The 22,225-nt window shown below is 40.8% G+C and overlaps 1 protein-coding gene across 4 annotated transcripts in view; it reads left to right on the forward strand.

Moving 5' to 3' along the window:
• TUBGCP6 (tubulin gamma complex component 6) overlaps window positions 1-18,154 on the forward strand; it is a 32,329-nt gene extending 14,175 nt beyond the window's left edge. For 2 of the 4 annotated variants that reach the window (XM_061640205.1, XM_061640206.1), the window contains exons 12-26: window positions 1,385-1,466; window positions 1,561-1,649; window positions 1,782-1,897; window positions 3,378-3,516; window positions 3,617-3,733; window positions 5,301-6,570; window positions 7,097-7,152; window positions 10,213-10,405; window positions 11,262-11,430; window positions 12,919-13,060; window positions 13,394-13,588; window positions 13,798-13,930; window positions 14,851-15,064; window positions 16,234-16,433; window positions 17,706-18,154. In XM_061640205.1, the coding sequence (XP_061496189.1) occupies window positions 1,385-1,466; window positions 1,561-1,649; window positions 1,782-1,897; window positions 3,378-3,516; window positions 3,617-3,733; window positions 5,301-6,570; window positions 7,097-7,152; window positions 10,213-10,405; window positions 11,262-11,430; window positions 12,919-13,060; window positions 13,394-13,588; window positions 13,798-13,930; window positions 14,851-15,064; window positions 16,234-16,433; window positions 17,706-17,797 (3,207 nt within the window). In that variant the 3' untranslated portion in view covers window positions 17,798-18,154. The remainder of the gene's footprint in view (window positions 1-1,384; window positions 1,467-1,560; window positions 1,650-1,781; window positions 1,898-3,377; window positions 3,517-3,616; window positions 3,734-5,300; window positions 6,571-7,096; window positions 7,153-10,212; window positions 10,406-11,261; window positions 11,431-12,918; window positions 13,061-13,393; window positions 13,589-13,797; window positions 13,931-14,850; window positions 15,065-16,233; window positions 16,434-17,705) is intronic. The other 2 variants (XM_061640207.1, XM_061640208.1) reach the window with 2 other exon arrangements.
• Window positions 18,155-22,225: the final 4,071 nt, after the last annotated feature.

Below are 22,225 nucleotides of genomic sequence, written 5' to 3' on the forward strand. Positions count from 1 at the left end.
CAGTAGAAGCAATTCCACAGTGTGCACTAGCACACTGCTGATTCATGGTAAGCCTCAGTTTTTCCTTACCATGCCATCCAAACACACTCATTATATTTGATGTCTACATTATATTTGATGTTTTAGTGAGACATCTTTTTTAAAAAAGTTTGGCATCCTACCTTTGACAACAATGCATACAAATCTACATATAATGCATTTATTGGATGCATCTGCAGTTAAATTTAGAATATTCAAATGCTTGTAGCACAGTGGAAATTTTAGTTGATCTGGTTATTGCTCAAGCTATGCGAGTGCTTGAGGTTCTGCTGTGTTTAGTGAAAGAGAATCAAGGTCTACATAATGTAGAAACTGCTAATGTAGGCCAACAATTAGTCAGCAGACCAGAGTACAAAGCCAAGTGGAAATTTGAACCCAGGTCCCAGTCCGACACTCTAACCACTGTACCACAAATTATCAGGCAAAATAGTTCTTTGGCTGATAATTTGTTCTTCATGAAATTGCACACCTGAAGACATGGTTTTGGTGCTTTGCGCCAAAATATAGGAAAGCAGTTACATTAATTCACTTCAATGTTCTCCTCTCAGTTATTTTGGGAGGAAGATTTAATGGCATTTCATATGTGAATCACGCATGTCTGTGTGGTTGTAAAGAGTTAGAAAGTGTACTGTGTGTGTTACTGTTGAACTTTTTTTTTATAGAGACTACAGAACCATACTTATTTGTACTTTAATTGGTGCCTTCCCAGGAATGTCTTTAGACTGGTATACAGCCTTCCTACACCAGTAGTCTTCAACCTTTTCTGACCTAGGACCTGCCTTTAACCCAAACTTGCATTTGAAGACGCGCTCCTTTGTACAGTAGTAAATGAAGCTTTTGTGATCCTCTGTAGATCAGGTTGTACTTGCTAGTGCAGGTGTAAGGAACCTTCCCTCCCCCCGCCAGATGTTGCTAAACTACAACTCCCATCAGCCCTAGAAGACATAGCCAACAGCCAGGGATGATGGGAGTTGTAATTCAGCAACATCTGGAGGGCCAGAGGTTCCCCACACCTTCAATAGTAGTTCCCAATCTACCAGATAAAGACCAATGTCCTACATAATCTTAAGTAAACAAATCAGTTGTAGTTTGTGTTCCAAGCTGTAAAGATTTGTAAACAACATTTTGTAAATGGATTCTAGTTGGATACTAATCTTGTTTAATTTTCTGTAAAAATGTATTGTTAATTGCCCTTTCTGTATTTTTGTGTTTAATCGTATGAAATCCAAATAATTTGGTTTTTAGAAGTTGTGGTGGACTGTTAATAAACTTAAAGTGAACCAAGATATGCTTTTGCAATGTAACGCTTGAGAATCACAGTAAATCATGTGAAATTGCCTCCTAGGACTTGCGTATGGAAATTGAAAAACAGGAATTAATTATCCATGCTCGAGAAACAGCTAGCAAAACTCTAAAAGCCTTTACTGGTAAGTTACATATATCTTTGCTGTCTAGTTAGTTTTTCTCAGTAACTTTTTCTTTTCTTTTTGTAATGTTATGGCATGTTAAACTTATATTTAGATCGACAAATAGCAGAGAAAATGGCACTGGATGCAAAGAAACGGGAGCAGTTTCAGAAATTGAAAGAACAATTTGCAAAAGATAAAGAGGTATTTGGGATGCACATTTCCTTCTAGTAGCTTAAAAAGATAGAGAAGCTTTACTTGTTTGACTATGAAATGCAGAGCTCAATGTGTGGCTTTTGGAAAGTGGTTTCTAAAGCTTTTTGAATGTTTACATAGCGTCGACGTGCTCTGAAACAGGAGGAGATTGGTGATGATTTCAGTTATGCTCGGGAACTCAGAGAAAGGGAGAGAAGACTGAAGGCTTTAGAAGAGGACTTGGAGAAAAGGGCAAGGTAATGGAGTACAAGGAATAAAGGCTGTTAAATGGTATGATGAAAATTTTGCATGGTCAAAAAAGCATTACCAACCTTGAAAATTTTGATCTGGAAAATACACATCCCAGTTTCTTGGCTTTCAAAGTGGAAGATAGGCTTTGGTAAGAAGCTCCAAACTCCTCCTTAAACTCTGTCAGCCTACTTGTGCTGTGTGTGTGTGTATTAAATTTCTAGCCAGCCCTTCTTCCCAAAGGAGCCCAGGGTATTTAGAACATCTAAAACCATGTAAATGCCAGGTGTCAGTGCGTATGTCGCGCCAGGAGTCGGTGCAGCACCTTGGCTTCACCCTGTCAGCATAATTTGAGCAGCTCCTGTCTTCCTACTTGCAGCCCAGCTAACCTTCCTCCTCCCTGTTAGTTCAGTCTAAATAGCCTTGTAGCCATGTGCCCATTCACTGGTTGAGCTGATACACGTTGCACAGTAGTGAAAGCCAGTTCTCTGATGTTTTCAGGAAAGCTTTACATGCTAATTATTCAGTCTACATGTTGCTTGTATTGAAGCAAAGATGTCCAAGATGATCTTGTCTATTATAAAGTGGTACACAGCACAAAATCATCAGCTATCCTCACATTGACCCTGTGAGGTAGGCTACTCTGAGCTAATGGCTTCCCAAGAGCAGCCAGTAGTCTTTGAGGCTGAGCAGTTATTTGAATCTGAGTCTCCACATCCAAATAAAATGTTAACTGCAACATTGCTTGGAACATTACAGTAGGAGTCCCGTTAATCTTCTGATCTAGTGCTGATAGTTGAGGCACTCCCCATTAATGAAACTTTCAGTGTGTAAACTGGGGATAGGAAACCAAGCCAAAGCTCTGCAGGAATTTTAATCAACACAAAGAGGCTCCTGCACTAGAAAGGCTTTCCCATTCAAGCTATTCCGTACGTAGAGCCTCCCTGCTTGTGTGAAATTCAGAAATAATTGCTGTGTCTGAACTAAGCCATGTGTATTGGATCACCTGTGTGCTGCTAGATCCAAATGAAGAATTGTGGGGAAAAATTGGGTATGTGTGAACCCATTGGTATTTAGTGTTACAACCAGATATAAACAGCTTAAAGATTTTTTGGGGGTGGTAGAGTTGTGAAAGAACATCATTACTCTTGTACAAATATCTGACTGTGCAGCACCATGTACGTATCATTACAAGCACACAGCTCCCAAAATTTCACTTGTTGAAGTTAAGTCTATAATTAGGTTTGGCTTTTCTCACAAAGCATTAGTTGTTCAGAACCTTCAACATGCTGCTTGATACCTTGATACATTATCTGGTGTTAATCAACACCTTGCTAGCTCATTAAACCTTGAGATTGGGGGCTCCATTTTTACTTTTGAAGGATGTGGTCTAAGACATCTAAACACTTCCTGTTTTCCTCTGTTTTAGCTTGGTATATATCCTGTAAAATGGCATGGTAACATTATTCTACCTTTACTTTCATTTAGGCAAGAGTTAATTGATCATTACAGCAAACTATCTGAAGATGCAGCTCGTAGAGGAAAAAAAGCCTTATGGAAAATTGAGAGGCACAAATTGGAAACGGCTCGTCTCAGATTTCTGTTGGAAGATCAAAAACGTACTGAGGTAGTTTAAATGCCTTTTTTTAAAAAAAGCAAGTTGACAGTGTTTGTTTATGTATGTATTGGCACGTTTGCATCTTTTACATTTTCCATTTGATGTGTAGGACATGCTTGAGAAACTTCCTGGTGGAAAGTACAGGAGGAAAATTGACATAATTCCGGAATGTCAGTGCCAACAGGTTTCTGTCGCAGTTGTGCCAGTAAGAGATTCCAACTTTCAGGTTGGTGTTGCTTTAAGAAAGCTCCTCTCCCACAAACTTCCTGTCTTCTTGATTAAACTGTGGCAATTACAGCTTTTCCTTTCATATATATTCTATTCCTTTGGTTTTGGGATTTATATAAGGTATTATAGTAGATAATAAATTCTTCAGTTATCTCCTCTGTTACCATTTGATTATTTTTCTGTTTTTATAGTAGTTATTAAATGCTCATTTAAAAAAAACTTTTAATGTTTCGTTTTTAACTCCTATAGTTCTTTCATATATGAAATTATATGAATTATTTCTTAATTCATTTGTTTCTTTAGATAAACAGGCTGATATAGTTACAAATATAACATCACTGAGACATCTGGGGTGTTGTTTATCTTGAAAACAGAGACTTAAGTCTGCCATTATCTTTTTTGCAATATTTCAGGATCTTTCAGTAATAACATATTTCATCTCCATATTCTCTGAGGTTTATTCCTTGAAGTTTATTCCTATAAACTAGTTGTATGGAACTATGGTCTGCATGTATTGCAGGTCTAATTGCCTCTTTTTTTGACTGCTCAGTATTTCCAAGGACAATCAAATGTAGATCAGTTCTAGAGTATACTCCCTTTCGGTTAGAATAACAGGTATAGTGGTTTCTTTAAAATTTGGCCTAATAAAACATAGCAAGGCTGACCAACCTGTGGCCCTCCAGATGTTGCTGGACTCCTCGGCCCCAGCCAGCATGGCCAGTGATCAGGGATGATGGGAGTTGTAGTTTAGCAAAATCTGGAGAACTGGTTAGCAAGCCCTGCCTTATGGGTTCTTCTGTTCTGTGAAATCAAACAGCGTTCTGTACTGCATATGCCATGTTATTGATGTTTTGAAAATGGTTTAGTCATCTCTGGGCACTCCTAGAACAACAACTCCTTCTCTGCCTCTTCTTTTTAAGGTCTGTATCCTGTAAGATTATCTGCATGTTACAAACAGCATGCACACTAAGATACCCATTTTAAAGCCCAGTATAATTACTGTTTTGCCTGCAGTGATGGATGTATAAAATTACCTGTTTCTCTGGTTTTAAATTGGGACCTCATAGGGCTGTCTCACATGTTAGGGTAAATAATAGGTATACAACAGCCTGCTGTGTGTATCCATACTGTACTTGAATACATGAGCACTATGCCCATCTTTTTTTTTAGTATATGTATAGCGGTCAATCATGACTCATGCAATAATAATAATAAGCTTATAGCAGGTCAGACTATTCTGCATGCTAAGTATGTGCTATACCACTAAGCTATGGTTCCTTCCCTAAAGATGTCTTTTGAACAGTACCTTGATCATAAAGATTGGTGGTATACAAGCAAGTACCAGCTGTTTCCATGATGATTGAAGTAGCTGTTGGAGCATTTGGAAAGCTTAGTGAAGATAATACCCAAAGCCAGTTTTTTAGAAAATGCAGTAATATGGAACTATAAAAATGCCACATCATAGTAGTTTCAGAAGCTGTAAATGAAAGAAGTAAGGGTGAAGATCCCAGTTGTATACGTTACATATCTGTTCTAGTAACTAATTTTCATTATTTGCATTTCAGTTATCTTCTTTAGAACATGAGTATCCTAATGGTGTGGATGCTGGCAAAGATGCAGGATCTGAAGTGGTGAATGACACATCAGATGACAAATCACTCTTACTCCAGCCAACAAATACACAGTCTAATGACTATTCTGAGTCAGAAGAAACAGTAACTGCATCACAAGTCCTCTGTACGGAGCAAACAGTTGCTGTGTCAAAAAGTGTGTCTGAACTTGGTCTGGATTTTGAAGATTTTTTACCAAAGCCTCAGGAAGAATTGTTTGTTGTCCCCAGTGCTCAAGAGATAAATTTGTTAGATGAAGCTTTGCAAACTATCAGCTCTGATCTTCCCTTGAATGATCAGATGGATGAAAGCAATTCTGCGCTGAAAGGTGCAACAGAAGGGGAAACAAGTACCCAAGTCTCCTTGCATGGTGAATATGATGGGTATGACTTTAATACTGTCCTCAGGCCTTCAATCTCACACAGCCACATTGTAGTTGGAGAAAATGTTTTTGATGTTGAGGACAGGAGACCTCGCTGGAATGTTCACGGTCATGCATCTGATGCAAATATTAAAATTGGGGAATATGTACCTCAGCCTGAACTATCCCATCCACATTCAAATCCTCATGGCCATTCCTCAGATGCGCACATCAAGATTGGAGAATATGTCTCTGAGGTAGAACCTAGCCGGCCACAATGGAATATCCATGGACATGTCTCTGCAGCTCATATTCAGTTTGGAGAATGTGCCTCTGAGGTAGAGGCCTCAAGGCCAAGGTGGAATATTCACGGGCACACTTCAGATGCCAACATTAAGATTGGCGAGTATGTGTCAAACACAGAGCCACCTAGACCTCGGTGGAACATCCATGGCCACGTGTCAGATGCTAATATCAGAATTGGGGAAAACATGTCTGAAGTTGTGTCCTCTCGACCTCGGTGGAATGTTCATGGGCATGCCTCTCAGTCGCACATTAAAATTGGAGAACTGGTTTCTGATTCAGAGACTACTACGCCTCGATGGAATCCCTTTGGCCATTCATCACAGTCAAGCATTCAAATTGGGGAGTGGATCCCTTCAACTGACAGTGATCCAATACCTCACCTTAAAGCTGTCTCTGGCCCTGCATCGGACTCTACCGTTCAGACATTCTTATACAATAGGGAATTCTGCACAATCAAAGAGAATGGTAAAGAACAAGAATTGAAACCATCTGATTGTGCATTAAGTGATAACTTGGATGAAAAGCCAGAAAGAAGCTTAGAAGATGAGGAGGAAGAGGGTGAGTGACAGTGAGTCAAAGAGATATTTGGTAGAATCCCCGCCCCGCCCCGCCCCACAGTATTAAGGGCCCCTAAAATAGAAGTCTGTTAAATCAGAGATATGAACCAGTTAGGATTCATTGTCTTCAGTGGAACTCAGCTGGCTTACATCTGGATATTTTAGTAGATATCTTAATGGGTTTTTGGGTCACGTTTAACTAAATGAAAACAATATGTTGGTGGGCATTTAAAACAGGAGAGAATGAACTGTGCATGTGACCTAAGTATTTCTTTCCCTACGAAGATTATGACTGTAACCCAGCGTAATCCACATAAATACAAGACACCATCGCTTTTTACGGTTGTGGCACTGAATAACAGATGGAAGGATGAGAAACTAAATTATGAGTTTGAAATGTTTGTCGTTTTTGTGAGGTTCTGTCAGCTGTATGCTATTTTTATATTTATTATAGCAATCTGGGTAATGCAGTATTCACATGTTTCTTCCCTCCAATAATAATTTTCTTTTCTTTTTAAATAATATAGCAATTATACCATATGATGCCAAACATCTCCCTGCAAATCCTCCTCAGAATGTACAGGTGAGGAAGCAGCAAGTTAATTTATAAATATTGGCCCCCAAACATTGTATATGAATCTCCTTGTTGAACTCAAGTCAAATTTCTGAAACAATGGGCAAGATGTTTCAATGGATAATGTTGCTGTAGAGCTGTGCCGATTGTGTTATATCTTGACCACTTATTTACTTTTGTAATAAAATATTTTAATTCAGCCATTTAGCTTTTGTGGTTGGAAAATCGTAATAACCATAGTCTCCAGCAGTGGATTGTTTGCCAGCTTACTAGGCAAATTGCCATCACCAGCTCCTGTTCAATACTACTTCCTTAGAGAGATTCACCACCAGGCAACAGTATTGGGGACTAGCCTGGCAGAAACAGACCCAGCGGTGACTGGGATATCTCCCATCTTTGCCCTTTGCTTAAGCTGTAGCAAAATTTTATTGCTAGACTGAGCGTGGGTAGTGGGTTGTGGAATGGGTCTTGAGTCACAGGCCATTTAGCCCATTCTCCAAGATCAAAATTACAAAGGCTTTATTAGGCTCGAGAAAAATGAGCAAATCAGATAGCTAACATAAAAAGAAAATAAACGGTTAAATTTCTAATGAACATACACGTATGACTGTCTAAACAGAGTCTAGGTTCTGTTATCAATACTCACTTAAAACAGTGGATTTTTCAAGGATGCCATTCTAAAGAGGAGTTTGGATGGCAGAGTTTGCCCAGTTAGCTTCTAGGAGGTGGGGCTGGGATTCCAATCTCCATCCAGTTAAAGCTCCCCTCAGGTGACCACCTGGGTTGTGGCATGCTTCAGAAGGCAGATTTTTTTACCAGCGTGTGGCAATTATGCTTATCATGCCATGTGGTTAGTTTGACAAACAATAAGTCTCTTCAGTTTGAATCTGCAGAGGTGGGCTGGGATTGCCTTGGAACTTTGGCTGGGATCTCCACCCCCAGTTTAGTAGGAAGGCTGGGGAGAGGAGTTTGGTAGAGCCAAACACTTGACATCTCCATTGAGAGCAGGTAACAGTAAGATTACTGAGAACTGGAAGATGCTGTCAATGCCTCTTTTCCTGCTATTAAAAAGGAGGTTTCCTGACTGGGTGCATGAGGCAGGTGAGCAGTGGTTGGGTGCTATGGGGGGAATCAAGAAAATAATTGATGGGTGATGGTAGCAATAATGCAGTTACTTTGCTTGATGCACTGTTGATGTACATTTTTGTTGTAACTAATGGCTGGTTTAAGAGGGAAGATATTTTTTTATGCCTCATGGAAGCCACGAGGATCATCTGTGCCTTTGTATTGCTGGTATTCTCTTGGATTTTTATGTAACTGAACTCTCTGCTGGAATTTAGTCAAACACAGGATAGCATATAAATATGTTAAATAAATAAAGCCTAGCCAAATAATATGAATTTTATTAGAATTTAATTCTATAGAGCATTTTATGACAATAGAGCTCTTATTCTTCAATGAAGATGGCAGGATAATGCAAGTGTGCTTTTACCACATTTCTGCCCTGGGTGAGTTTCATACCTCCCGGTATTTAGATAATACTAAGATATCAGCAAACCAGGCTGTATAAGATCTCCCATGAAGGAAGTATACACGTCTGTCTTTTGCAGTGGGTTCTAACATAACTGGTTTTACACTACCAAAGAATAGTTAAAAAAGAAAAAGTATTTATTAAAAAAAGAATCTACTTCAAAATATCAAACAAGATTTACATGTTAATAAGATATGGTTTAAAAGCATAGACAAAAGGCAAAAAATGCAGTAGGTGTAATAAGAAAAAACACATTTGAAAAGCTGTGTGATGATTCTGTGTGAAGATTAAAAGTCTTACACAAATAGTTCTTTCTGAGCTGTCCCAATGAAAAAGAGAAGAAACCAAGATGCAGGAGTAAGGAGCTATCCTGACCTGGGAGTTAGGGAGGTTCTGGTGAGAGAACCTAATTTATTGTATGATTCCCTCTAATGTAAACCATTCTTGATGCGCTAAATCAGGGGTGGGGGAACGTCCGGCCAGTGGGCCAAGTTTAGTCTGGCATGGGTCCCAGTTTGGCTCATGAGGCCATTTTTCCCAAGCCATGCCCACCTTCCCCATACCTGATGTCATATGTGAAGAGACTTGAGGAACAGGTTGAGATGCAACTGGATTTGATCGCCCTGCTAATCTCTGCAGAAAGCAGGCTTGAAACCGCCCATCAGCTGATGGATGGTAACTTCAAGCCTGCTGATCAGCAGCACTTCAAAATACCATAGTGCTTTGAAGTTCTGACAATCATCACCTGATGCCATTATAATGTCAAGTGATTGACAAGTGGGTGGCCATGCCCACCTGTCAGATTTGGCCCTCAAAAGGTTGGGGAGGCAAGGATCTGGCACAATGGCTAGATCAGGTTCCCCACCCCTGGGAACAGCTAACAGAAAAGGGCATAAATTCAGCATTCTTTTACAATGGAATATTATTTTTATCAAAGTTCCCAGGTATGATCTAGGAATAATTTCTATTTCCCAACATCTTCCAAACAATAGATTTCTTTAAATTCCAAAACAATATGCTTGACTTTTAGGTTGTAATCTTTCATCTTTTTTTTTTTAACTTCCATTGTCTTTGGGTTAGCCTAACTGTGTGAAATACTTTGAATTCTATTAATTCCCAAAAATATTACAACCTATCTTCACTCATTTATGCCATAAACAGAAAAAAAAAATAATACTATCTGTACTCACTAATCAGCTATGGATTCCTTATCTGAACCACGTTGTCTTTTTTCCTGACTCTAGGGATGTGCAAAACTTCTAACACTGACATGACAGATTGTTTAGCCAAGCAGAGATTTAAAAAATCACGAGACTGAATCGCGTTCGATGAGAATAAATCTAGCCCATCTTTTCATACTTTAACATAGTCTATTACAAAAGATAAGCAACAATTATAAGGAAGGTTGTTTACGTGGCAAGGGTCTTACAGGTTCAGAAAAGCACAAGATGCAACAGCAAGCATGTGTAAGGAAGAGTGTGAAGGCTTCTAGGTTAAGAATTATTTTTCTCTAATACCCATGACACTTCTTTCATCAGGTAGAGGAACCTGAAAAATCAACTGAATTGGTTCTTATGACTCAACAAATTTATCTCTCTGAAGTCAGTGGATCTGAAAGTCAAGAAGGAGGAAATGCCAATACTGACATATGGAAGAAAGAAGAAGATTACATGAAAGCCTTATCTGGTCAATATCGTCTTGAAAAATATCAGGATAGCTATGATTTGATGTGTAAGTAATCTCAGTGAGGTGCATTAAGACGATGCAACAGCTTGATATGCTGTTACCCCTCAAGGGAAAATAGTGGTTGGTGTGTATGTCTAGCATTCTGTAGAACATTCTAGAATGCCATTAACTAAAACTACTTCTGAGGCCCTTAATCCTTACCACCTTGGAGGCTCTTCCCCATGATCAGTTTGAGCCATATTTAAATGACCCAGTCACATAGGTGGCTGTCTCAGGATGTCAATTTCATGATCGGGATCCATGCAACGTGCTCCCACCAATGTTACTGGGACATTTAAGCATTGTCCAAGGTGCTCAAAGAAAAGCTGTTCCATCATGATTAGAGTAGCATTTAAAAGTTGCCCTAGAGAGAAGGGTTTTTTGGAGGGTGCCATCATGCTGATTTGGCCCACTTGGTATCAGTAAGATACAGGTAGATCATGCCAGTCCCTGGGCTAATTCCCACTAGTCCACAGGGCAAAGTGGTAGATTAGCAGAGTCAGCCTCAGTTTGACAGTTCATACACCAGACTAAGTGTCATTGCACAAGTTTGCACAGAGGTTTGCAGATCTCTTGGTTAAACTCTATAAATTGCATCACTTGCACTTTTTTTCTCATTCTTAATGACATCTGAAATGCCCTACCTCCTGATATCGGAACACCCGTATCACTTTTAGTTTTGGAACAGCATTTACAGATACTTTCATTCATCCTGGTTTAATCAGGGTAGTTAATGGGTTTGTCGATTTTAAGCTGCGGACAGGGCTAATCTCTAATTTTATTTGTTGTGTAGCATTTTGTTTTGAAAGCGCCTTAAAAATAATAATCATTGGACTTTTTTTAAACCTATGTTCCAATGCAGCAGAGCTTCCAGTTTCCCATCTCCTGCGTCATGTGATCCCAAGGTCCTACACGTTCCCTGTGGATCCATCAGTACAGTCAGCAACAGATGAAACAGCCGTACAACTGAGCGAGCTCTTATCACTTCCAGTGCTGATGAAACGATCAATTACTGCTCCCCTGGTTTCTCAGTAAGTAGTACTTAGAAGCGATAGTCGTAATATATAGTTGGCATTGCTGATCATATCCTTTCCTTAACAAGGACCACACTGATATGTTCACTGACTTTCTTTCATTTTATTTGGTTAGAAATACAAACAATTCAGTGACTGCTGCAACAACAAATGCAAACTGATTCAGTGCTATGTAGTTCAAATGTATATATTTTTACACAGCCATCTTTTGTGGGTCTTAAACTACAAATCATATTTCCTCTGCCGTCTTCTCTTTTTCAGAGTACCTATACAACATCCATTCACTTTAGAACAGGGGTGGCAATTGTTTTTCAGCCTGAGAGCCACATTGACTCTTGGCCAACCCTTTGAGGGCTGCATGCCAGCAGTGGATGTGGCTAAAACTACACACACACACAGAGGACACAGACACACAAAAGACAATAATCTATGCCACCAATCACTGTTATGAAAAGCTGCACGCATGATCCAGTATGTACACAGAATTCATACACGTAGGCTTCTCATTTCTTTCACTGGAGGATCAGGTTCACAGACAGAAAGGATGTGAATGGAGATTTGCTTCCTTCATTGAGACTGATGGATCTCCAGGTGGGAGAGCTCAGTATGGATGGTTCCCATAAAAAAACTTAATTGTAGCAATTGCAGTCAGGCTTCAGGGATTGCGGTGAAAAGTGTGCAGAGCAATCCGAATCCGTATCAAGGTTCTGGGATAGATGGGAAGGTTTATATCCCCTCTCCTTCCCACTCACCAGATTGATCATCAGGTGTGTTGGGGAGGGGCAATTTCCATCTCCATCAGGATGATGGGCAGAGAGTTTTAAACTTTTCTGCCCAGCCCAGCGCCTTAATGGGATGCAGTTGGCTCACCTGAGGAACACTGAGGAACACGAGAATCAGATATGCTCATCTCATGGGCATAAGGTGGAAATTTCAATCCCCATTAAGGTGCTGAGCAGAGACATTATCTTCCCAATCTAGAACCTGGATGGGAATGCAAGTCACTCTGTTTCTGCACACTTTTTTTTCTAGTGCAAGTGCTGCCACTGGTGGAATATTGAATCGGGGGCAGTGGGTGAGGTGTGGTGATCTGAATCAGGCCTATGAGCCAGTGTCCACCACCCTTGTTTTAAAATGAGAAACAGTAATACTGCTAGTTTGGGCACCATAGCTGTTTATTCTGAATAGTGCAAAATGATTTACATGCAAGTGTGGTGAACAGGGATGAGAACTAGGATTACTTTTCAAAAGATGTCTTCTTGCCATCTTTGGTGCATCCTGAGTTTCTGCAAGTGACTGCCAAAAGGTACCAAGTCAGGGAACCTATAACTGGAGGGAACTATGATGTTATTTTGGGTACAGGATCAAAATGTTGGCCATTTTTAATTTATCCGTAAAGCTTGGTTTAAGATTCAAAGTGCAATTTTATCTTTTTATTTACATTTTTGGAAAAAGTAATTGGTGCTTGTTTTCACTTGCTCCTAGTGTTTCCCTTGTGAACAAAGCCATTGTTGATTATTACTTTGTGGAACTAAATGTTGAGAAGCATTTTGGAGCACTAAGACATTTTTTGTTGATGGAGGATGGAGAGTTTGCTCAGTCACTCAGTGACCTACTTTTTGAAAAGGTATCTGCATAGCCTTTCCCTAAACTTCTGATTCTTGACTATATATCCAGTTGCCAACATTTGAGGAAATCACATTGCAGTGTGTCTGTGCTATTAAATAGAGGGGATTTGTGTAGCATCTGGCACCATATAGAGGCCTGGCAATAGTTGTAATATTTACAAAGTCAATATTATGTTTTAATGATCATAACCTAAAGAGCCTCTCTTGGAAGTTTTTATTTTAAGGAACTTTCTGGCTTGACATAAACATAAGCAAACAGTATTGTATTCTGCTGCAAGGGTTATTCTGACAAATGAATTCTCAGTCTCTAACATGGTGTTTGCTAATTCAAGCTTGGATCAGGACAGACACCTGGTGAACTTCTAAACCCACTAGTCCTCAATTCCATCTTAAATAAGGCTCTGCAGTACAGTCTTCATGGAGACACACACTTGGCTTCCAATCTCTCTTTTGCATTGAAGTACCTTCCAGAGATGTTCAAGCCCAATGCACCTGATGCCCTAAACTGCTTAGAACTGCGCTATAAGGTGAGAAGACTCACAAGATGAGAAATGAGCCGAATGTTAGGTTTCTTTTGTATTAGTTGGAGTTAATTGATCCTGCCCGTTCTATTATGCCACTTATACATGCATTCTGTTTTGTTAACAGCTGCACAACCCTTATCTTAAATAGGCAGCAGAATATTCTGATGATAGGAGAACATGTAGTCATAATAGCTTTTTTATTTTTTTAAAAGGTTGACTGGCCCATAAATATTGTCATTACTGAGAACTGCATGAATAAATATAACAAGATTTTCTCCTTCCTGTTGCAATTGAAGCATATGGTGTGGACTCTTAAGGATGTTTGGTTCCACTTAAAGCGAACTGGTAAGATAAAACCTGGCTGCTTTTACTGAGTCTGAAACCTAACCCTATCCAAATGATTCAGATAGGCAGGTTACATCTAAATTTTCCAAGCTTGTTTCCTGTAACTGTATTCCATGAGAGTTTGATTATTCAAAATCAGACCCATATAATTAAAGGTGAATGCAGTTTACTCTGACACAGCTGAAAAGGTTTTGGTCTCCCATCCATACAGCACAAAGGAGAGGCCAGCTGTCTTCCAAGGGTGATCTTTCTGTTTGTTCTATGAGTTAATGCATCACCAGGGAAAACAACACCTAGTGCATTTTAAGCATTACGTAAGAGCATATTTGAAATAACAAAGGGGGAAACGTAAGTAGTTACACATGCAAAAGCTTTCACCCTGTCCCAGCTAACCAAGTACAAAAAGACAAATAGATAACATTGATTAAGGGTGAGTTTACACAAAGTCCATTTGACTGGCCTCCTAGCATTATAACTTTTAAACCAGGGATGGTTACCATGTGAGCTGCATTCACCACCCCAAGAGGGTTATGTTCCCCCAAGACTCCCCATTTGTCATTTAAAAAAACAGAACAATTTTTAAAACACTTGACTACTCCTCTGGGTCCACTGCTGTGATAGCATGATGCCAGATGATTCTTTGTGCTCCCCCCCCCAGCCCTCTAAGACTTTTTCTATTTTCAAAAGACTTTGATTTTTAAAAAAAAGTAATTTAAAACTTTTTGGTCCCCTCCTGTGTTACAGTGATGCCAACTGTTTTTTTGTGACCTCTGAAGACACCTCAAAATTTGTCCTTTTTTTAAAAAAGTAAAAATTGGCCGTGCCTGCTTTGTGCCTTGGCTGCGCCCATTTTGACATGCTAACCAACAGCGGTGCTTTTTCAGGTGCTGCAAGTCATCCTTTTCTTTTTGGTTTTTTAGCCTTGGTGAAACATGCATCAAATTCGGTTCAGTTTCGACAGCTCCAGCTTTATAAGCATGAAATGCAGCACTTTGTGAAAGTTATTCAAGGTTATATTGCCAACCAGATCCTGCATGTGACATGGTGTGAATTTGGAAATAAACTGTCTTCTGTAGGGAACTTGGAGGAAATTTATAGAACGCATGCGGAATACCTCAACAAAGCAATCTTCCGGTAAGAAGGTGGTTTAATATAGTATAGCAAATTTTGTCTGTCTTTGCTTGCATGCTGAGGTCAACAGTTTTCATCTAACTAGAAGGCTACATAAATGTGGCTACCCTTTATATAGGTTTTTGTTGCTGGTTTGGATGCCACTGTAATGTGAGGCACTAGTAGGTCCTGCCACTTACGCATTACAAAGACAGAATCTTGGATGAAAAACTGAGGGGGACTGCACTTTGCTTTCAACTTAATCGCCATCTCTGCAATGTCTGAGAGAAGGAACCAGACCACCTCTCTCACAGACCACATGATGCTTCTCCCCCCACCCCCAACCTGTGGCTGGAGAGGTTGAGTAGGAGCAGGACCTAGTGGGAAGCTAGAAAGAGAAATTTCTCCTGAAGTGGTAGCTATCCCCTGGCCCAGAGGCCAGAAAAGCCCTCCCAAAGACCCTGCTGAGTTTGGCAGTAAAAAGGGGGGAAATCAGTTACAGTGCTAGGGAAGGTGGAGAGGTTTAAACCACTCTCCTCAGCACAGCACCTTGATGTGTGGATGAAAATTGCTCTTCCCCAGTCATCAGATTGATCATTTGATGAATGGGAAGGTGGCAATAACCACCCTCCACAAGTTGATCTGCATGGATTATCTGAGGAGCGATGTATGTGCATGCTTGCCTGTGGGTGCTTGTGAGTATGTGGAATGCCACACCCACCACTGGTATGTGTCCCCCCCACCTGCGGGTCAGTCAAGGGTGAATGCGGCCCTCAGGCCAAAGAGGGCCTATAGCAACAATAAAACAATTGAAGCCTTAGTAAATGCCATATAGTAAGTTGGCTGTATTTGGCCCATCAAAGCTTTTTTCCAGAATAACCAGCTGACAGGCAAGTTGATTTGCATTATCTGTTTAGGCTGACTATACCCTTCTACCTAAAGGTAAGAGGCTAAAGACTACAAACTTTCATCATGTTACTAGTGTGGTATTTTTTAACTTGATATCCTGCCTTTCCAGAATTATTCCATCTGAGTGCAAACATCAGCAGGATGGAAGTCTTGATACAAATATAGACAAGTTTTGTAACCTTAAAATATCCCTTCATTTCCCCCCCTAAATGTTTATTGCAGATTAAAAGAACTTGTGTGCCACTTGCTAACTAGTATAAAAACGGTCTGTTTTCTTTTGACAGGGGATTGTTGACTGAAAAGGCAGCCCCTGTAATGAACATTATTCACAGCATCTTCAGCCTCATTTTAAAGTTCCGTAGCCAGTTAATCTCTCAGTCATGGAGTTTTGATACCAGCAAACAAATGGCTGTTCACCCCAACTTTGGCTTAATGCAGCAATCTTACAACACATTCAAATATTACTCCCATTTCTTATTCAACGGTAAGACTTGAGTTGTTGCACAGATGGGGAACAGATTAGTTGGACTTCAGCTCCCATTGGCTCCAGCCTGCATGGCCAATGATCAGGGATCATGGGAGCTGTTATCCTGCAACATCTGGAGGACCACAGTTTACCCACCTCTTTGTTGAGAAAATGTGTTGTACTCAATTGGGGGAGGAAATGTGCCCTGCGCAGGGCAACAAGAATCCTTTAGTTAGCAGGTGTGTTTCTTGATCAGTTCGCTTTTCCTGGGGGTCTGGACTAACCCTTCTTCTGTTTGTTTGTTTGTTTGGAGTATTGAAGGCCTAAGGCTGAGTGGGGGGGACTGCCATAAGATTGAAGATTGCATCTGTGTGTCATGTTTAACCAGCCTTCCTCCATCCTGGTACTTTCCAGAGGTTGTTCAACTACAACTCCCATCAGACCCAGCTAGTGTTACGACCAGGGATGATGGGAGTTGTAATCCACCACCTGGAGGACTCTAGTTTGGGAGAGGCTGCGTTAAACCATAGTTTAGCACTATGTCTGAACCAGGCCATTGTGTAAAGCTTGCATGGTTTTCAACAGGAAAGGCTTAACCTACAAAAGAGAACATGGAAGGTTGCTTTATATTTGGATCAGACTAAATGTCCATCTTTTCCAGTATTGTCTCCTCTGACTGGCAGTTCTCTCTAGGGTCAGACAGAGCTCTTCGACATCACCGGCTTCCTGATCTCTTTTTTAAAAATAAAAATCAGGGATGAGGCATGTGTTCTGCCACTGAGCTGTGGTCCTTTCCCATACTGTTCTGTTTCCAGTCATATTTCCATCCTATTTTTGTTTATACAGAATCAAGTGTAAACTAAGCTTGCAGAGTTCAACAAAGCTTGTAGCAGTAGTAAGCTAAATCTGTAGAGCATCACTGTGTTGAACTGAGTTTACTAAAGCATGGTCTTGTTAGTATTGGCAAGTTAAATAATTTTTTGCAACAAAAGAGAGAAGATACCAAAAATGCTCTTGGTTAGAACCTGTAGAAATAAATAGGCTCCTGGATGGGCTTCACTGAAATGAAATCAGATCTCTGCTAGAACAGATAAGAGTGCAACAGCTTGTTTACCCCATCAAGCATGTGCATTCTTTTATATAGACATGTTAGAGGGACACATTTCCAGAAAGAGATATATGAAGGAGCTGAATTGTGTATCTCTTGCCATGTGTCATTTTAAACAAATATTTGTCTTTTTCATAATTGACCATTCTAAGCTTTTTTCTCCTTTTGTTCTCTCCTTACAGTAGTAACTAAGCTTGTAAACAGAGGATACCAGCCTCACCTGGAAGATTTCCTACTGAGAATCAACTTCAATAACTATTACAAAGATAATTGAGCTTTTTTATAATACGTCACAAACTAATGATAGAACACAGAGTCTGCTATGTGTATGTATTTAAGCTAACCACGAAACACTGAAAGCTACCAGTGCCAAGATGGATCTAAGAAGAAAAACTTTTCCATTACACTGTTAAATAATGAAATGAGGTCCAAGGAGAATATCATCAAGATTTAGGAAGATAACTTTTCCTTAGCATGGCAGAAGTTTTTATTCTCTGTGCACGAAAGCATGTTGCCAATACAGTAATGTATGCATCATTGTAAATTTGTTAATGTGTAAATTCTTCCTTGTAGCCTTGTGAAATCTTCTCATGTAAATGTGTGAGAAATAAAAAAGCAAAGCAAAAACATACTACTTAGTCATTCGTATGTCAGTTTCCAAATGGAAAACCCCTATTGCTGGTACTGCCCAGTCTGCCCCATTTATTTCGTTATTCCTCCCAGAAGGAGCCCAGGGCAGCAAATAAAAACACTAAAATCACTTCTGACATGTTAGTATGAGATAAATAGGGTGACATACAAAGTTTGTTACCTTTGCCTTGATCAGATAACTAGACTGTTACTTTAGTGCTCATCAGAAAAATAAGAACAGGAAATTTAGTTTAGTTATTATTTCACACAGTTAGGCTAGCCCAAAGACAATGGAAGTTTAAAAAAAGATGAAAGATTACAACCTAAAAGTCAAGCATATTGTTTTGGAATTTAAAGAAATCTATTGTTTGGAAGATGTTGGGAAATAGAAATTATTCCTAGATCATACCTGGGAACTTTGATAAAATTAATATTCCATTGTAAAAGAATGCTGAATTTATGCCCTTTTCTTTGTTAGCTGTTCCCAGGGGTGGGGAACCTGATCTAGCCATTGTGCCAGATCCTTGTTATTATTTAAGCATACTTTAACACGCTTTTGGCAGCATAGAGAAAATGAGCCAGCCATGCATAGGTTGAGATCCTGATTCACCCAAGGCAGGGACATGTGACTAACAGATTTACTGGACTTCATATTTTCAGTTTCCCTGACAATTTTAGTCCCTGTCTTTACCCATTACAGATGTCTCTCTTCCTCTTTCCTCCATTTTGCCTTGTGCTCAGGAATTTATCCCCTTTTCCTTATTTTATCAAGCGTTTCCCTTCCCTTTATTTCTTTGATTTGCCTCTTCTCTTAAAAAGGCCATTCTCTCCATCTACCTCCCCTTGCCTTCCACTTACCTGTCTGTGTCCTACAACTCTGCCATGTCTCTAGAAGGCAGGAACAAGACTAAAGGTTCTCTGCAATCTAAGAACGCTCCAAATTTGCAGAAAGAGCAAAAGGAAAAAATGACTGCGAATTCCTCTGCCAAAAAACAAAACAAAAAAGCTTCCATCATGAAGTTTTTGAGTCCTGCAGATCAACCAGTCCCAACGGAGGCATTCCACCCTAGACACTCTACCCTTCACATCTAGAGTAGCAACTACTAATGTAATGGTACACATGACTATCAGGCTAAATTACTGGATGGTGGACTGCACCTCCAGAGGCTACCCAGCATCTGTCCCTTCTGGGGAACTAGATTGTTTGGAGCAGCAGCATTCAAGGAAGTGCTGAGTGAAACTAAGGACATCCAGTCGGCCTAAAAAAGATGTTAGAAGACAGACGAAAAATATTTTCCTTCCTTTCAGCCCTAAATAAATCCTTATTGTTCCAGGGACTTCAGAGCCCCCAAGCCAGCCTGGAATAAGAACAGATTCTCTAGGCCTTGTTGCTACACCACAACCAAGCCAAGACCTTCCAGGCATGGGCCCATATAGACAGCTACCTGCAATACTTTTTCCAACTTGGCAGTCCATCGCATCAGACAATTAAGTTACCCAAACACTCCTTCATGGTTATAAACAGGGCTATCAATGGCTACTAGCCACGATGGGTGTGCTCTGCCACCCTTAGTCAGAGGCAGCATGCTTCTGAAAACCAGTTGCCGGAAGCCTCAGGAGGGGATAGTGTTCTTGCACTCGGGTCCTGCTTGCGGGCTTCCCCCAGGCACCTGGTTGGCCACTGTGAGAACAGGAGGCTGGACTAGATGGGCCACTGGCCTGATCCAGCAGACTCTTCTTATGTTCTTAACTCAAACCTTTGGTCTCCTAGCAGCCATAGTGCAGCAAGCCATAAACACATTTTCATACATGCCTCTAGGAGAAGACTGTTTAGGTGTTTATTCAGTTGTCTTCGTGATTCCCTAAAAAGGAGCAGACTGAAAAGTGTGTTTGGCTCTAAAGCACCTGAACAAGTTAATAAATTATGTGAAGTTCAGAATGGAAACCCTGTCAAGGAAGTTTTTCCCAGGGCGACCCCCTGAGTTCCATCAACTTAATGTGCCTAAACTACAGGTTCAACAAAAAGACCTACGCTTTGCTCAGAGGCATTACCAATACAGAGCCCTATTATTTGGCCTAGCACAAGAGTATTCACAAAACTAATGGTGACCCTGGTGGTGCACCTACGCCTCTAGGGCATTCACCTGTATCTCTGTCTTGACAGCATTCTCATCAGTTTCCTTCACTCCTCAAAGCAACACAGAACTGCCAGATCACCCTTCAGTGCCTGGAACACCACAGGTTCCTGGTCAACCTTACCAAAAGCCACCTGCCACACCTAGAAGTACCCATCTCAGCAAGGGCCCCAGCTCCAGCCCCAGACAGGATCACCAACATCCAATAAACCATATAACACTCCTCTAATAGCAGACCCAAAGTTACCGGCCCAACTGCTGTGTGTGATGTCCCTTGAGCAACATTCTGTTCCAAACTACGGCTGTAGGCCCTGCTCCCATGTCAAAATGAGAACCCCAACAAATTGTGCAAGCCCATACACCAGTCCAGCCAACTCAAGCACTAATTCCACTAGCAGCTTTCCCCTCTACATCTGATCAGCTGCCCTCACAGACTGGTCCCAACAACAGACACCAGCTTTCAAAGATGTGGGACACATTGCCAAGACTGGACAGCACAGGGTGCAATATCCTATCTAAAATCCATTCACAGCATCAATTGGCTTGAGCTCAGGGTGGTATATATAACAACATGGCCCATCTAGTTCAGCAACCTGGTCTCACAGTGACCCACAAGATGCCTGTAGGAAGCTCACTAGCAACAGCATTCTCCCCTTTTGCAGTTTCTAGCAACTGCTATTCAGAAGCATACTGCCTCCTGGCCCTGACAGAATTTGCCCCCATCCTACACAAGCAGTATGTCCTGGTCCTGAATGATAATACTACTATCAAGGTGCTTCTTGATTCACAGGGGGGCACCAGGTCTCACACTTTTCAGCAGAAAGCCAGCAGAGTCAAATCCCTGCTAGCCTAGTACATCAGCAGAGTCCAACACAAAAACAGACTACTTGAGCCAGGACCTGTGTCTTACCAGAAGAGTGGGCACTGAGCCAACCAGCATTCACATATGTCCAGTCTCTGGGTTACCCAATTTGCCTCAAAATGCAACAGCAAGCCCACCAATGCTTCATCAGGTTTCAGACGCTACAAAAAGAGGGTATGGATGCACTCACCTCACCATGGTCTCCCAGTCTACTCCTCTGCTGTTTCCCTATTTCAGCTTCTGATGAGAACCCTCCACCAGACCTAACAAGAATGAATGGCAGTAAATGAAGAAGTACTTCCTTTAGTCTGTCCTGAATCTTCCCACCTTTAGCTTCCTTGGATGTCCACAAATTTGTTTTATGAGAGAAGGAGAAAAATGCTTCTCTTTCCACATTCTCCTTGTCATGAATAATATCATATACTTCTATTATGTGACCTCCTACTTGCCGTTTCTCGCAACTAAAAAGGTAAAGGTGTCCCCGCAGTTGTAGCGTGAGTCATTTCCGACTCTTAGGGTGTTGTCTCGTGACGTTTACTAGGCAGACTATATATAGGGGGTGGGATTGCCAGTTCCTTCCCCAGCCTTTCTTTACCTCCCAGCATATGCCGGGTACTCATTTTACCGACCACGGATGGATGGAAGGCTGAGTGGACTTCGACCCCTTTTACTGGAGATTCGACTTCCTCCTTCTGTTGGAATTGAACTCCGGCCGTGAGCAGAGCTTCGGCTGCGTTACCGCCGCTTACCACTCTGTGCCATGGATGATCTAAACTAAAAAGCCCCAAATGTTGCCATCTTTCCTATCTTTATCTAGGTTCTCAGAATTGTTATCTGGATGAGCCTAGTCATGGATGAAAACATGAAGGGGAAATTGGAAAGAAAAAGCCATATTAAATCTGTTAGTCACATGTCCCTGCATTGGGTGAATTGGGGCTGTGTGGGTGGCTCACTAATCCACCCAAGAAAGCCCATTCACAGTAAGTGATCTAGCGTTCCATTCCATTTCATTCACTGCCTAGTCTAAGGCAATTCCAGTGTAGCAAATGAGTGTGAATATGGAATTAGAAGGTGA

The sequence above is a fragment of the Rhineura floridana genome, chromosome 8 (assembly GCF_030035675.1).
Source record: "Rhineura floridana isolate rRhiFlo1 chromosome 8, rRhiFlo1.hap2, whole genome shotgun sequence".
NCBI classification, from domain to species: domain Eukaryota; kingdom Metazoa; phylum Chordata; class Lepidosauria; order Squamata; family Rhineuridae; genus Rhineura; species Rhineura floridana.